The 17,452-nt window shown below is 39.4% G+C and overlaps 1 protein-coding gene across 2 annotated transcripts in view; it reads left to right on the top strand.

The window, feature by feature from the left end:
- The window catches only part of ZNF804A (zinc finger protein 804A), a 156,035-nt gene extending 142,657 nt beyond the window's left edge, over window positions 1–13,378 (top strand). For both annotated transcript variants that reach the window (XM_071562743.1, XM_071562744.1), the window contains exons 3-4: window positions 5,065–5,195; window positions 7,542–13,378. In XM_071562743.1, the coding sequence (XP_071418844.1) occupies window positions 5,065–5,195; window positions 7,542–10,833 (3,423 nt within the window). In that variant the 3' untranslated portion in view covers window positions 10,834–13,378. The remainder of the gene's footprint in view (window positions 1–5,064; window positions 5,196–7,541) is intronic.
- Window positions 13,379–17,452: the final 4,074 nt, after the last annotated feature.

Here is a 17,452-nt window from a genome sequence, read left to right as displayed (position 1 = left end):
TCAAAAGAGAATTAGCATAATAATAGCTGAACTGCACTGCCCTGAAATCCCCTGATAGGCATCTTTCTGACTCCTGCTATTATAAAACTGTTCCTATTGGTTCTTGACCCTATTAAAGTTGTTCCTAGATAAGCTTTGCAAGGCTAGTGTGTTGAGAGCCTCTCTGCATAAGCAGTCCTTAGATGATACCTTTGTGCTGGGAGGATGGCAGGTTTTTATGTGAGATATTAAGGCTACGGTGAGAGCCTATATCAATTCACATGCTTGTTATTGTGAGAAATGCTCAAATTTACTAATAAAATTTAGAGGGGACAAAGTTGTTGAAGCAAAACTAAACCTTGTTTAACAAATTCAGCTGAATCGGGTGTGTGCCTCCGGCCTATGACACAGACACAGAACAAAAAGAAACAGAACTTTTTATACCCTCTCCCACATGGAAAAGTCCCTGCCTCCAACCCTATTGGTCAGTACTAGAAGGCTCAAAGTCTGGCCTGGTCAGCCTACCTGCCCAAGACTCCCACCTCCCCTCCAAAGGTGTGACAAAACATTGGAAAACTTAACTACCTCCTCCCCCCATTCTCTTATCAATACAGTTCCTTTAGCTTCAGCAAAACCACCAGTTCTGTTTCTAACATTATGATTTCCCCTTCAGTTTCACAAACTTGGTTAAAAGTTTCATTGCTTTTCTTCAGAGTCAGTTCTGATAACATTAAATTATACATTCAAAGATATAAAATCGTTTGAGACTGGATTTTTCCACCCTCGTTTTATCAGCTGGTATCATATTATTCAGGTACATTGTGTTTCACTATTGAGCCTTTAGGTGCGTTTGCTGTCCTGGGCATATTTATTAATTAATGTCTTTGTGTTTTGAAGGCCCATTAGTTTTAAGTGCTGTTGTTACCAGTGCTTAAATCTTGAGTCATAAAAAACCCTAAAGCCCAGCAGATGCTTTGCAAGGTGGCAAAAGGCTTGTAATAATGATGTAAGAAGTGCATTTAATGAAAAAATGTGTCTTTGTTTTTGAGAGGCTCTGATCCAGGGAGATTTTCAGGCACCTCTCTCTGGCAGCAGGATCTGGGCTTGTGGTTCCTATCGTATAAAATGCAAGGCAGAATTAGGAAACTTTTTGAAATCACTGTGCTGAAATGATCTGTCTAATGTGGTAAATGGAGAAATGAAGACCAAGGTGAAGTGACCAGAAATGGGATCCTCTTGGAAGTCCACTTAGAATTCCTTTGATTTTTCTGATGGTTATTTTCCACAGCAAGTCTGGGAATACCACAGCCTTATGCCTCTGAGTGAAATGCAGCCACACCTGAGTTTTGACTTTATATGGTCATCTCATGTATAGTTTCATCTGTGAATGGGTACAAAGTAGCCTGTAAACACTTCCTTTTCATCTGGACTCACAAACCTCAGCTCAGTGCATTGTACTGGGTGTGCAGTGGCTGAATTTTTAAAATGTGCAATAATTCTGCTTCAAGGCTGGTGTTACCACTAGACTGGTTAAAATAATGCAGCTTCTGCCCCAGTGAAAGCAGCCCAGTTGCAGGATCACATTGCAGAGCTCGAGAATCAGGGTCAGGCTTCCAGTCGCTGATGGCCATGTGAAGTCATTTGCAAACTGACGGTGGTTTGTGCTCTGCACCTACAAAGTGGCAACACAGTGTATGAGGATAATGATGAAGGCATTTAGGTCTCTTGGGGAAATGTCATTTAATTATTCATTGTGAACTGTTTGTTGAACTCTGCTTACTGGGTCTCACACATTTTCAGCTGGTTTGTAAGCAGAGCAAAGTACAGAAGGGAATCCAATACTGTATGTCTGGCTGCTAATTATTTGCTTACTGATGCATGGAAGAAACCAAACATAGCAGGCATTAAACTAGGTATTGACATTATCATTAGTGAATAGCTCTGCCACCTGGAAAGGCAGAAGAACATTAAGAAAAAGATGTTCTGTAGGAATAAGTCACACTTTGTTTTTAGTGCTGCTGTTTAGTTTGAACAACTTTTGGGGCATCCTTCTGAGGCTCAGAATGCATGGACTAATGGTGTTATATGTATAATTGGATAGAATCTCATTTTTATTTGCATAATTCAGGTGAAACCAACAAATTGGGCTGCATAAATGAAGTGCCAGCAATCCTTCGCATGACCAAATGCAGTAAGGGAATGCAGGTCATGATAGTTTTGTAGGGTTTACAACTAAGAAAAATTCCACTTAGACATATGTATTTGCAGAATAAAATCCTCAGGAGTTACCAAAATACAGTCCTTGCAGATTGTTAAAGCTGTCCCTGAAAAAGATTGAGATACCAGTTGTAAGGGGAACAAAACCTCAAAGCATGTTGTATAAGTAGTTTATTTTCTGCTAAGAGCAGTTTTCCATACAGGACAAGGACAGTGTATTGACAGGAGGTCTGACAGAAGGGGAGTCTGGAACAAGTAGGTCTCCAGAAGAGAAGAGCAGGCAGTCCAAAATGAAGGCTGTGCACACAAAACTCATGCCACACTCCTCTGTCTTACACATTGCCACCTACTTGTAGCCACCCAGGGAGAAAAATTTAATAACCTAAAAATTGTGAATGGTTCCTCCCTGCTATGTGCTAAGCAGATAAGGACTGGTGGGGCTGTCGAGAGGCTCAGATTGGTGGAATGATTTAGCAACAATAGGCATGAAATGCATCTCCTCTGCCTCCAAGATCACAAAATTCCTTTGCCAACATCATCCCTATTCGCTGTGAGCAAGACCTTATTCACACAGTGAAGCATGGAGCTGTGTTAACTTCAGCACTCCTGAGAGTGTGGAGTCCTGCTAACACTCAGCAGTGAGAGTAAAAGGGGTCAGAATCTGGTCAGAATCAAATCACTCATTATAATCATCTCAATAATTGCCGAAAAGTACTGCTGCTGGGAGGTGATTATGGATTCGTATACACCTCAGCTGCTCCTTTTTAGCCTTCTGAGAAAGCACTCTATCTTTCTTTTCTTCTCTTTCTTTATCACATACTTCTGTCTCCAAGCATTGCAGGGGACTGAAACCTGGAAAATGAAAGACGCAATGAAATCCTCTCTTTAAGTGCAAAGGGCTGAAGGTGGGGAGGGAAAGCAGCAAACTTTATCCCTTCTCTCACATTCTGAGTATTCAGAAGTTGCCTATGAAATGAGGTACTTCAGATTTCATGAGTGGCTATTGGGAGGCAGGGTCAATATTATGCTATCTTTAGGAAAACAGGAGTGCACAGGGCTAAGAAATGTTCTGCAAGGTTGCTCCATGTTTCAAGTATTCTTTTTCTGTGAAAAATGTTACCATATGTCTAATTTTGAGTGTATTTATAGCCTTATTCTGTGTTAACAGAATAAAGCAAATTTTGATAACTAGGAAATATAAGTGCTAGAAGTGATTACATTTCAGATTATTTCTCTCTTTCAAGGACATCCAGTTGTTTGGAAAAGAATGCAAAAATTGAAAACAGAGAGTATTATTCCTTTTTCTGAAAGTTTGCTTTCTCAGCATGTTTCTCCATATTTATTTCTTGCCATTAAATGGACTGCCAACATAGTGTTGGCATCACCCAAAATGGCAAAGATGAATTCAGTGTGTAAATGAATCACAGAGTGTCTCAAGCTGGATGGGATCCATAAAGATCATTGAGTCCAGCTCCCTGCCCCTTGCAGAACTACCTAAAACTGAACCATGTGACCAAGAGCATTGTCCAGGGCTTCTTCAGCTGTTGTCAGGCGTAGTGTTGTGACCACTTCCCAGTGCCTGACCACCCTCTCAGTGAAAAAGTGAATGATAGCATGTGAGAGGTATTTTTTTTTGTGAATACAGGAAATAGAAATTCACAAAAGGAGTGAAATAAAATAAATGAGAAGGAGCAGGAGAACAGTACTGGTAGAGTTCTGCAAGTGTATTTATAACGTGCCATCAGTAGTAAGCAAAGCACTTGATACCCCTCAAACAATTTAAAGTTAGAATTACTGCTTTTAGAAATCAGTGTGGCCCCTGTTCCTGGCCAGTCATCATCCCAACAGGGTCAGGTTACTGGTTTCTTCCCAGAATCAAGAGATTACAGTCTCATAAGATGATGTCATCTGACTGTGAGCCAAAATCAGGACACACTGAGCTTCGATGGGGTTTGGGACCTACTGCACCAAACAAGACATGAAGAATTAGTGAGGTCTCTGCATATTGTCTTTCTGTGATATAAAGAAAATGATATTCCCTTTTCATGTGGAGAGTCAGAGCTATGTACTTTCATTTCCCTCCAAAGAAACAGGCTGGAGATAAAATCATATGAGATTTTGGATTAACCCTCAGTATCTGCTTAACTGCTGTGCCAGACTCCAGCAAAAGCAGGAAGCACAAGCTCCTTCAAAGCGACAATCTTCCCATTTCAAAGTACAAGACTTTTCTGACCATTACATCCCTTAGGGATCTCTGCTGGGACAGGACCCTTTAACATCTTTAACAGTGACCTGGATGGCAGGACAGCATGCTTTGAGGAGCTTTGCTGATGTTAGCTTGCTGATAACATGACGAGGAAGGTCCAGAGGGACCTTGGTAAGCTGGGGAAAAGGGCTGACAGGGACCTCCTACAGTGCAGCAGTGCCAAATGCGATGCCATCACCTCAGACAGAAAAATTCAAGATTTGATATCGTATGGGGGTCGTCAGGTGGCTTTGCAGAAAAGTTCCTGAGGTGGTCTCATTTTTTATTGATATCTCGAAAAGCAATTAAATTGTAAGGAAGGTTTTAGGGAAAAGTCATAAGCAAAATTCTGGGTGAACATTGCTGCATCCTACTGAGGATGGTCCACATCATCACAAAAGCTACAGTAATATTTTCTAGGTTATTTCTAACCTAGCTAGCCTATCTCTAGCATCTCTATGTATCTTGGTTACTTCCTTGAAATGCTTAAATTTATTGAATGGGTCACTTTGGTTAGGTTCAAAAATAATTCGTGCCACAAGCACTTACCAGCGAGTAACTGTCAGTGTAAATGTTTCTCATCCCTGGGGTTTTTATGTGCATTATATGACTGTTTCTTGCAGAGACTGAAGGAACTGAAACAGAGGGAGTTTGCACGAAATGTAGCGTCTAAGTCACGAAAAGATGAAAGAAAACAGGAAAAAGCCCTTCAACGTTTGCACAAGCTAGCTGAGCTAAGGAGAGAGAGAACGTGGTAAGTACATAGCAGCTGAAACATAAAAAATATTTTAAAATAAGCCTTCCACTGTTAGCTGGTGCTGTGGGATGCAGGATTTTGCAGTCCCTTGGCTGAAGCCCCACACACGTGTTTTTATGGCGTTTTGGAAGCAGTGTGTGTACAGTGTTTGATTCACACCGGGTGCTGAAATGAATGTTTAACGTTGCTTTTTCAGCAGAGCTAAAATACCACGTATTTTTAGTTTAAAAAAAGATGTGTTTCATATATATTTCATAAAACCAGGCACATTGGCTGAAAGCTGAGTGAACTAGGGCATGCATTTGCAGGCTGACACTACTTCATTGATGAGGTGAGGAACACCGTCTGTCTCTCTAGGATGTAACAGATCTCTATGATTTAGTTTTCAAAATGCTTGCCTGGGAAAGCATCCAGAAATCTAGCTTTAAAATTCTGTGGCTGGATTTTGTATTTTAAGAGGTAAGTGATCTTTTTCCCCAGCTCAAGAGTGTTTGCCTCCCTCTGCAAAAGTGACTCCTTGCTACTCACACAGTTGACTATTGCATCTGAACATACTGTTGAAATTAATATTGAGCTTGCTAGTTATGACTAAATTCTCAAATATGAAACATTTCTGACACTGTTAAGCCACTGAAAATATATGTACTCATCACAGTGTAATCTCTAGGGGGGAAAAAGAAAAGGTGGATGCTCAAGTGCAAATGTTTTCTATTTATGCAGTCCTTGCCTCGCCAGATGAACTCACAGAGAAGTCCAACCAAGTTGCAGCTCTTGTTCAGAAATAGTCTCTTTTTCTCTAGTTTGGATGGTGGGCAGCATGCTGAAACAAAGTCTGTCTGAGCAGGTGGATGGGACATTGTGAGATCGGTTTGGCACGAGCAGTGTGACATATAAATTTTTTAATCTTTATTTTTAATTCATGTAGAGACTCTTTCTCCTCCATCAGTGGTTTAACTGTCCAAATTTAATACTTGAGTATATTATATATTATTCTCCATAAACATGCTCCAAAATCTGAATTGAGCATATTTCAGGAGAAAGAGGAAAGAACTTACTGTTTCCCTAATTCTATACTAGTGAAGCACAGATTTGCAAGCTTTTCTTGTTTCTGGAATTTTTTTAATAACTTTTTTCTAGTTCCTGAGGGAGAATTTCTATCTGAACTTTAATTTTCTAGCTAATAATTGCTGTTTACTACCACTTTGGATCATTAGAAGTGTGATACAGAGACACAGAGGATTTTTTTAAACTAGTTTATTCTAGTTTTGTAGAAGTCACCATTTTATTTTGTTAAAGAGAGGATTTGTGTGGGGTTTCTAATAAATATTATAAATTTATGAAGAACTTGGAAATGCAGGAATTCTCATGAATAATTCCTTTCTTGTAATACCTCTACCTTAATTTCTAGACCCAGTCATTATTCTTTATCTCCACACTTCTTGGGGCCCTAAATGACACTTGTAGGTTTTCTGAGTGACTCCTCATCTAGTATTGCTCTGCACTGTAACACAGAATAATTTGGTTAAAACACACAAACAAATTGTTTTAACATAGGTTCATTACTCCTAGTGATGGGCAGTTCCTGTGGATCCTGGAAAATTGGCAGCTTAAACAGTTTTTGCTGTTGCCTTTCCTTCCTATTAAGTCAAATAGAACAGATGGGAAGAGGACATGAAATGAGGAACAGAAGCAGACAGTGATAAATTTTTTCTCAAGAGCGATGAATCACTTACTTCACTACTGTCAGCTGAAATACTCTCCCCAGTTTTATTTTTCCATGAAAGAAATTGCTGAGATGGTGATAGTTTGGTCTGTGAACACAAATAGGATGGGAGCTGCTGGGGGATTGCCTGTGGGCAGAACAGCAGTCACTGAAATGATGACTAAGAGGAAAGTGCTCTATGAGGTGTTCTCTGTTTTAATATATTTTGTTGCAGAAAGGAAGGTAGAACCTCTGCTACTTGTAGTAACAAGTGGTGTAACCATGATGGTCTACTGGGATGAAAAGCAAAATTTTTAGGGAGATATACAGTCTCTTATTTGGCCAGCAGCGTGTCTAGGAAAAGTTAACTACTTTGCTGGATTATTGGTCCTTCAGCTGATATCTTCACATGAAGGAGTGAGGGCATAATATTTACTTCCTTTTTTTTTCTAATACTGGTTAACTGATGGTATTATAAAATAACATTGCTAGATGGCATTTTTCCCAAAATTCTAAATCTACATAACAACAGATTCCCTGTCTTTCCTTGAAAAACTCTCTTAGATACCAGTGTAATACCATGTTTCTGTCAACAGTTCTCTGAAAGGTACTGATTCAAATAGTTTTGTTTTCCTTCCTAGTGCTCCTGGAAGTGGCCCTATGTTCAAATCCACTACAGTGACTGTGCAAGATGACTGCAGTGATATTCCAAAAAGCGCTGCCATAGATTCTGCCAACAGCCAGGATTTCAGCTCTACATTAATGCACAATGCGCAGAACTGTAGAGATATTGCTTCTGTTATTTCTTCCACTCCAAGGGATCCGTGTGGTAATAAATCCAATGCTAACAAATGTGGAGATCAGGTTCAAGGAGCTCAAGGACATAGAGTTGGGTTCTCCTTTGCTTTTCCTAAGAAAGCAGCAGTCAAACTGGAGTCTTCGGCTGCCGTTTTCTATGAATATAATGATGAAACATCTGTGGAGCACGGATTTAGCAGAAGGAGTAGGTTTGTTCCAGGAACAGGTAACCTTCAGCCTTCTTCAGCAGCAGAAATAGTTGTATGTTCTGAGGAGAAGCATAACTGTTTTCATCCACTGGTGGAAAAATGCACAGACACAGCAGAAGCTCCTGAAGCTCAGGAGCCAAAAGAGCTGGCCAGTGAAGAAAGCAGGGGGCTGGAGAGTCCCTCATTAACTCCTGTTCTGCCCCACTCAAAGCAACTGGTGTCCTTGGACATAGATGGCTGTGGTATGGATGTAAGTGCAGCTGACTCACTGGACCAAACACTGCCTGTGGCTGTGGACAGTGCTCAGGTCCTGCCTCTGGACAACAGCGAGTACGAGCTGCAGGCAAACAGGGCTCTTGTGCAGGAGGTTGTGGAGAATTGTTTATCTCTGCAGGATGTTGCAGATGAAAGCAACAAAGATGGGCACAGTGATCCATGCACAACTGAAATGGAAATAAAAGATGTGGGGACAGATGCAGTAGTTCCATCACCATCTGAAGAAGGTAGTAGTGGAGCCCCAAAAAGCAAAACAGACATGCGCAAGAGACCTTGTCAACCTTTTGTTCCTGTTCTTAGCAAATATGGATCAAATATTCTGCAGTGGCCATCAGAAATGTTAATTTACACAAGTACAGACCCATCAATTTCTTATAGCTGTAATCCTTTATATTTTGATTTTAAATTATCAAAAGCAAGTGACAGTCAAGAAAAGCCCAAGGACCAACCAAACATACCTCATTTGCACCATAAAACTGAATCTAACCATATCTTAGGCTTGGATTTTACAAATAAACCTACTTCAGAGTGTGGTGATTATGAAGCAGAAGTGAATAAACATGTATGCAACCACACAATACCTGTTATAAATGATGTTTCCCTTTTCAGAAAGTGTGACCTTGCAAAAAATCAAAACAAAGTGTCCTTGGATGAGTCATTCAGGATTAGAAATATAGAAAAGTATCACATATCTAAAAACCACTTACCACAAAACACTGTGATAGATGAGAAATATAACAGAGTCTGGATCAAAGAAAGTCATGAAAAATGGCTTCACAAAAGCAGAAAAAGGAAAAGAAGAAGAAAATTATGTCACTGTCATCTTCATCACTGTGGGGACATAGCAGCAGCAGAAATGGTGATGTCTTCAGTAACTGAAAAAGAAATTACTTACAGAGATGAAAATAAATACCAGCACCTCCAGAATAATGCCGAGAAGTGCAGACACGATGCAGGGAATATCTGGTTAACTGCAGGTGAGATACGGCAGTTGCATCCAAAGCTTCACATTGAAAATAGTCATAAGAGAGTCATGTCTGCATCAGATCACATATACTGGGACAGACACTGGTGTGACTTTTGGAGTGCAAAAAGTAGCGATCAACACCATGGTTGTAAACGACTGCACAGAAAGAGCAAAGCAAGCTCTCGGAGGCAGGCAAAGCTGGCTCCGAGTTCCAGGAGGGACAGCCTAAGGCACTCTAAGACATGTTGTAGCAGGAAAGTCAGAAGGTCAAGCTGTAGCCCAGAGCATAAATGTTTAGGACAATGCAGTGAGGAGAAGGGTCTGAATCAAAACCAGTCCATAAAGAGAGGTTATAGTGTTCTGATAGATGAACCTGAAAAATGCCACCGCAAGCGGAGACAGCACACCGATTCCTCTTCATCAGATGAGAGCTCATGTGGACAGACATTATCAGCGCAGGAATGTCTAAGGCAAGCACCTGCTTTAGTTACTTATCACAAGGCAAGAGGGAAACACAAGAGAAGGAAAACTAGAATCCATCATGTTTTCCTTGGCAGGAATGCAAGAAGTGAGACCTCTGGACCTTCCAAAGAAAATTCTGCAAATTCTACATTAAAAATTTTGGGGGACTTATTGACTCAAGACAATCTAGAGGAAACTAATGCAGATCCCAAAGCTGATTATGCAAAAAATGAGGTTGAAACAATGGAGCTGGAGGAAAGCAAGTCACCTGTAGAAACTTGTAGTTCACACGTGCCAGAAAATGATAAACTGGTGTGTGCAATGGTGGAGAATGCACCGAGTACGTTTTCTGATGTCATTGCAGGCTCTGCTGCTTGTGTTTCTGAGCACAGTGCTCCAGCAGCCACTGGCACAGAGGATGTTTCACAAGGTGAAAAGAAGAAAGAAAATGTCACCAGTCGAGAAAATCAAGCTCATTACAAAGTTCCTCTCCCCAACAGACATTTGGAACAAGCTCCTCCTAAATCCTATCTTTGTCATTATGAGTTGGCTGAGTCTCTCCCACACGAGAAAATGAGTGAGGTGACCAGTGAATGGGTACAGTGTAATCCTGGCATATTTAGCAGCCCGCCACCCTTGCCGTTTAAAGAAGCACATGTAAACCGTCACACCTTTTTGACTACCGAGCAGTTAATAGCCCCCTTCCCCCTGCCTGATCAGACATTGATATTCCCTCCTGATAACCACGAAAAATTCAAAGAACTCCCATCGGAGGCGTATCAGCAGATCATGCCACAAAGCGTGCTGTCCAACAAGGTGAAGTTCGCCTTCCCACCTGCGGCAATCCAGCCCCCGAGTTCCCCGCTGCAGCCCTTACCCCTGCAGCCGCCGCTGTGTTCTACCTCCGTTACCACCATCCACCACACGGTCCTACAGCAGCACGCTGCTGCCGCCGCCGCCGGCACGCTGAAGGTTCTCCAGCCCCACCAGCAGTTCCTCTCGCAGGTCCCAGCTCTTTCCAGAGCACCTTTACCTCATCTGCCGGTGGGACCGAGGCTTTGCCCGGGCCACGCCACCTTTGTGGCCCCGCCGCACCTGCCGCTGCTGCCGCCCTCGATCCTACACCCGACCCAGCTGGCGTTTCCCCCACTGCCACACACCGTCTTCCCATCCCTGCTGTCCCCACACCCAGCTGTTATCCCCCTCCAGCCTCTCTTTTAGGACAGGGAGGGGACTTGGGGGAAGGAGCTTTTAGCTAAGCGATCCTGCTGTTTCTACAGTTCCCTTAGCTTTGCAAAACAGTTCTATGATCTAAACTAGTTCCAATTCCTCGTTCCTTGGGAAGCATTTACTGTAAGTATAATGATGCAAACATTCATGGCAAGTTCAGACTTGTACTATAAAGCACTGAATAGTCTGATACTAATTATGAACTATATATATATATGTGAAAATGTCTTAGAATATGTATAATGTATATAAAATATATTTATAGTTCTATAACTTATGTTGTATTCACTTTTTGGTTTTTTATCTTTGTGTATTTGCACCTATTTAATGTTTAGACAAAGCTGATGCACTATGTTTTGTACTATGTTCTCTGAAACTGTAAATCTAGTGATAAACTATCTCTTGCAATAAATTTTTGTTAACTACTTATCAAAAATCTTTCATTATAAGCCTCATGGATATTGTTCTTCCATGTCCTTCTGCAGCTGAATGGCATATTTTACCCCTGCTATGTTGGGATAATCAGGTTTCCCACATGTCAATGATTTATCAGGGAAGCTCAGAGGCCAATACCTGGAGGGCAGGTGTCTTACCAAGCCAGAGAGAAAGGGTAATAGATGTGTTTTGTTAGTGGTTTGATGTCACTATGACAAATTTTGCCTGCTTGTGGTGTGTGCACAAACTGCTGACTGGTGGAGCTAATCCCTTTCATACTAAACCACAAGAAGACAATGTAACAAATATAACATCGGTGATGGGGGAAAGAAAGGATAACATTGATGGCAGTTTGACTTCAAGGGAATGTTGCTTGTAGCAGCAAGGTCTTAGTTGCACTCAGTGTGCTTTGTGTGCTGGCACATGGCCCTCAGGGGGGTGGATCTGTTGGAGGGGAGGACCTTGCTGCCTGTGAAATGAGAAAGGGGAGGTTAGGAAGAGCTTTGCATGGAAAACCCAGCAGGCTTTGATACAAATTCTTAACGCATTTCAACCTCTTGTCTCCTGCAACATTTTGCTAAAGAAACATAGAATAGAGACTAATTAAAGTAACACTAGACTGCCAGTATTTCCAGCTGTGTTTCAGAGACTTCTCCCTACCTCTGCAGCCTTTTTATTGCTGTTGAACCCTGCCCAGCTTTAGCCAATGAAGTCTTCTCATTAGCTTTAGCACGAGATATATCAGGCTATGCCTGTGATGGTCCAGAATAAAAGCAGGAGTCATTTGGAGATAGACTCATCTCTTTGAGTTAAAATGAAGTGTTATGATATGAGTGAGGCTAAGGATTTCCAGCATAATGGTTAGCACTAGTAGTAGGCTCTCCATAATAAAAGATAGGTGATAGCTTTCCCAATTAATTACTTTATTTCACCTTTTTATATAGTATAATAAAATCATATAAAGTTGAACTGAAGGACTAGTAAATTCAAAGTATTATTAATGTAGATCACATATTAATAGCTACAGACATTAACCATTTGAAAAGTGATACTGTATCCTAAAACACATATATCTGGATATTATTTTCTGCACATACAGCATTAGAACTTATCAGTATCAATATTGCAAATTTTAGCACAATATTGCATTAAAACTATAGCAAACAACATCTTGCCACTATGTTACAAGAGTCAGCTATTCAAGTTTTCCATGTTCTGCAGGTGTAAAGGGCTAAACTACATTAATAAGCAAAAAGTGCGTAAGAAAGAGCAGATGAGCAGTCAGGTCCTGGAGAGCAGCTTGGATCCCCTGCCTGAGACTGCAGCATGGAGTGGGGTGTTGCTGAGCATCCTGTAATGCCATAAAGAAGGTATATTTTCTGTAGGTCTAATTTCAGGCGAATGCCCATTTCTATTTATGTGGTACCTGAAAATTACAGAAATAAGTGACTTTATACTCCTTTATTACAAGAGTATACTTACATGACATGTGTCTCTCCACTGCCTCCTGTCTTGCACAGGTGTGGAGCAGATGCTGAGCACGGGAATCTCTGCTGGAAGTGGGAGGGTGTGTGCTGACTGCTCCATCTGCTGCCTTGGTTGATTTGTGCTGGCTTCTGCATTTCTGCCTGCTCTGCAGGAGTCAGCACAAACACACCTCTGGGTTCTGGTGTCCCATCAAAGACAAAATCCTTCTCATTTTATAACAGTACACTGAAGAACCCACATAGGACAAATATGATTGCACATTCTGGCGGGAGATTAAAAATCACTAATTCAGAATTTTCAGTTTCAGTGTTCATTTGAAAATCACACCTATTAACTTGGAAGTCCCCATTTTTTTCAACAAAATGTTCCAACGGCTTTGAAATCTACTTTTTTCTTACAATATAAATTATTTTTTTCTATATTAAGTTGTTAAACAGTTTTAAGACATTGCACAGTTCTTTATTATCTACTGTAATTGCTGTTCAATAGTGTATAAACTACTTAAAATAAAGGACTAATATGGTATTGCCTTTAATGCTAGAACTGTTTGTATGTATGACTTCATATGTAAAAGCAAAACCAGTATAAAAATAAATCACAAGTGAAGTTTAAAATTGAACACACTAAATTAAATCACCTAATAAAATATTCTTTTGAGTTTCTGTTTTATTATTAAATATATAACTTGTTGTAAGTTATAAAAAGACAGTTATTTTTTAATGTTTTCCTGGTATTTTAGATTGTATAGTTTTATTCCATAAATTGGTAGAATAATTTATAAGCAAAACCTATTGCAAATGCTAAATAATTGAGTTTATCATTCTAAAAAATTCCACCAAATTTGTTAAATCTAAGAGATTTACTTTTGAGTTTACAAATTCTCACAGATCTAGTGTGTCTATGGTCCTCGCCAGCTGGCCAGTTTTTAGAGTTATTGGGCTTTCTTTCTAATGTAAACAGTGAAAGTGATATTCACAAATGGCAAGAATTAGACCTTCAGACCTAAACCTAAATGAGGTTATGGATTTTGTTAAGTGATTTCCCAGACCAGCTCTGCAAGAGAAATACCTGAGAAGTTAATCTGTTTCACTGAGATGAGAAGAATACCTTTATTTTGGTCCTTGGAAAGTTGCAATCAGCCCAGACTGACCTTCCTGGGGACATTGAGTTTTTCAGGTAACATCAGCCATACAATAATGGTCTAGAGGAGCTTTTGGGTGTGAAGGAATGTAACTGTATCCCATTGTTATGACAGTTTTGAGTAACTGGATTACTGTCGGTTTCTCTTGTCTATAAGTAGTTAGAATTTTTAAAATGCTACCAGTACATGGAAAGAATCAGATCATTTATTTGGTTTCCTTCACAAAGTAGAAGCTATACAAGCTGTTAATTACTGGGGGAAATTCACTAGATTTCAGATTCTACAAGAGTGAGTAAGAGGTTGTCGTGTATGGAGAAACTGCTGATCACAAACAGTGGTGAAAGAAACACTTTGTATGGAGTATTATGGAGTGAAAATGTGGGTTTTTTCACTTGATGTAATCAAAAAACAATGAAATTGTTATGAAACAAGGTGTCCTTTACTTGCAGTGTTAACTTCTTATTACTACATAAACGTTTCCACTTGCAAAGTAGTCATTTGGATATGATATTCAAACAAGGCTTGAAAAGACCATCGGAACATCCATTTCTCTTTACATGATAATAAGCTGCTTATACAACCTATGACATGACTATAATTTTTCTGACAAATTCATTTTCTGTAACTGCACTTTCCTCAAAATACATCTTTGGCATTATGATAACATTTACTTGATATGCTGCGTTTAAAATACAGCATTAAGTACAGTTGGCCAGACTCTTCACTGGTGTAAATCAGTGTACAGCTTCTGACTCTGGTGGGCTTTCGTTTGTAACCACCCAAACATGGCTCACTGCACATGAACAAACCTCGTGCAATGCTAAGGGTTATTTTAACTTCCCCAGACTGAGGCAGTGTGTTATGACCACGTGAATGTATTTTGAGGACAGTTACTTTAACTAAGGTGGTAAATTTTTATCTACTGCACATTTTGCCATTTTGCTCATAGTCTACGTGTTCTAAACTCCATACATTCATTTCCTGATCTCCATTACTGTACATTGCCTAAAGGCTTGTATATATGTAGCAATGCATATATTTATGCAACATGCCTACCAGTTGTAAAAAATTACATTGCTATGGTAACTCTCTTTATTGAAAGTAAAGACATTTTTACTGCATAAAGATTATTTGTTATTTTTAAATTAACATGGCTTACTATCTAAATGTGTATATTACTTTATATATCACTTTGATTTAATGTTTGCAGTGGGCATGGTTTTCTATATTATTTTATGTCCTCCCTTTTCATCTTTGCTTCAGGAACACTGTGAAGCATTCTCTTTTTCTGTTTCTCTGTGACTAAGATTATCAGAGTTTATTGGAATTTATCTATTTATGAAAATGAACCAGGCTTTTTTATTACTTTCAACTGCAATAATTAGTGTACCAACTTTAAAAATTATAAGACTTCTTATTTTTACTTCAAGCTTCTGTTCTATTTTATGGATTTTATAAAAGATTTGGAGAATTTCTACCCTGAGTCTAAATTTTTACTTGTTAGTGCACTTCTGAAACCAATAGAGCCTAAGGAAACTTTGCTATTAGTATTACTGAGGGTTTATTTTTACCTTGGGCATTAGGGCTCTTTATTTGTTAAAACTGCCTAATACTTTCTGCTTTCAGTTGAATAATAATTTCATAAGGTATGATGAGGAGCACAATCCAGTAAAGAAAAATTAATCTGTTTTTTATCAGTCTTCTACCTCCTTTGTTGTAGAGGTATTTATATAATTAATGATGATAAAAATGATCATAAAGGTATATCTTTAAAATCTCTGTTTTGTATTGTCAGTGTTTTGAAACACATTCTTGTGCCTTCTATTCTGATACCAAAGAAAAAATCAATAAGTGAAAATCATGGATTTTCTGCCTGTACAAGCTCATTTAGAAGTTTCAGTAAGAAGAACTACATTAATACACTATAAGGTAAAATAATGTATCAGTAGTTGCTGGGATAAGATGAAAATGTGCAAATCCATGTAGAGAAAAACATAATAATTAAGTAAGCTTCAAATGTGAATCCATGGTGGATATAGCATTACTTATGAGAATTAAAGATGGTTACTGTTAAATCAGCAGTGGTGTTTGTTTGGTATGAATGAGATTTTTAAACAGAAATTGTTTTGTTTTCGTTTTGTTTTTTTCTCAAAGGAATCAGCAAACAGGAAAATACTTTTGAAAATACATTGTTTTATATCACCTGGGTAGGATTTGTGTACCTTTCTCATGGATGAGAAACAGCAAGTAAGCACTGAACATTCAAAATCCTGCATGTTACAAGGAAACACCTCACATATCTAGTGCAATCTTACCTTGATATAGGCCAGTGAAACCTGGAGGAAGAATTAGGCTGAAACATAGAAAGCTCTACCTCAAAAAGTCAAGATCCTCTTTTTGTATCATAAGAAATTGAATAGAGGTTCATTTAAACTGGTGTATTTGCCCTGCTGTGAGTACAGAGGAAGTGAAGCCCAAGTCAGGTCCAAATTTCTTCTTGCAGTTTAACTCATTTAACAGCCTTGGTAATTTGACCCAAACCTTCTTGCATGGCTTCTATAAATGGCTTTTATGTCACTGCAGTGACTGACAGTAAAGTCTCCTCTCTTGTGTTAGAAGTGCCTGTTGAAATAAAGAGGGGACAATCACTATATGACATACTGATAGGAGGATTGGCCAATGCCTAATTAAATAATTTTACTTGTGGAATTGTAATTGGAAATAGAAGTTTTCTTGCATTTCAGTGTTTATACATATGCAGGTATGCAGGTGTGTGCTGGCACAGACCTGCCACATTACTGGTTCAGGATTCTTTTTTCCTAGGTACAATTTTGCACCTGTCACTAAGTAGTGGTAGGAATAGCTTGTTTGAAATGTACGTAGCAGAAGGGAAGAAAACAATGAAGAGAGGAACATTGACACAGAATAACAAGGGAGGGAAAAAAATTGGATATCGTATAATGAACCCCCCTTTTCCTCTCTAGGGTGGAGGGAAGTTGCATGAAATTTCTTCACCTGTTTTTTTTATTGGCTGGCTCTGTTTTGTATCTTTTTACCACTGAAATTACCAGTGCTGTTTGCCTCAGTATGCCCTTTTCTAGCTGGTCTGTCAATCCATCAGTGTCAAAAAAAAGCAGGATAGTGAGAGAAGATCTGCATACAATTTGCTCTTAATAAAGTCCCTTTTCTCTCTGGAGATATTATTCACTAGAATGAGCCTTCATGTGCAAAATAAGCTCATTGCTCTCCCTGCCACAACCTACAGCTGCACTGTATGCTCACCTTCTATTAACTTGTCATTCTCCAGGAGCAGAACAAATGAAAAAGAAGGTCTTTTCTTCCAGTACCACCAGTTTAAAACTGGGTGCAGAGGAAAGTGTTGGAGGATTAACTATGTACTTCCCGGCAGAGGTGTTACTGTAAGTGGAGAGTGCCACAGTCACTGACCATTTCAGTTCTTTTCTACTTCAGAATGGATTAAAACTGGTCTAAAAGAAGCATAGAAACAACTAGGGCAAAGTGGTTTTTAAGTGAATAAAGCATGTA

Source organism: Pithys albifrons, chromosome 8, assembly GCF_047495875.1.
Source record: "Pithys albifrons albifrons isolate INPA30051 chromosome 8, PitAlb_v1, whole genome shotgun sequence".
NCBI lineage: Eukaryota > Metazoa > Chordata > Aves > Passeriformes > Thamnophilidae > Pithys > Pithys albifrons.
This window is presented reverse-complemented; position numbering and strand designations above follow the sequence as displayed.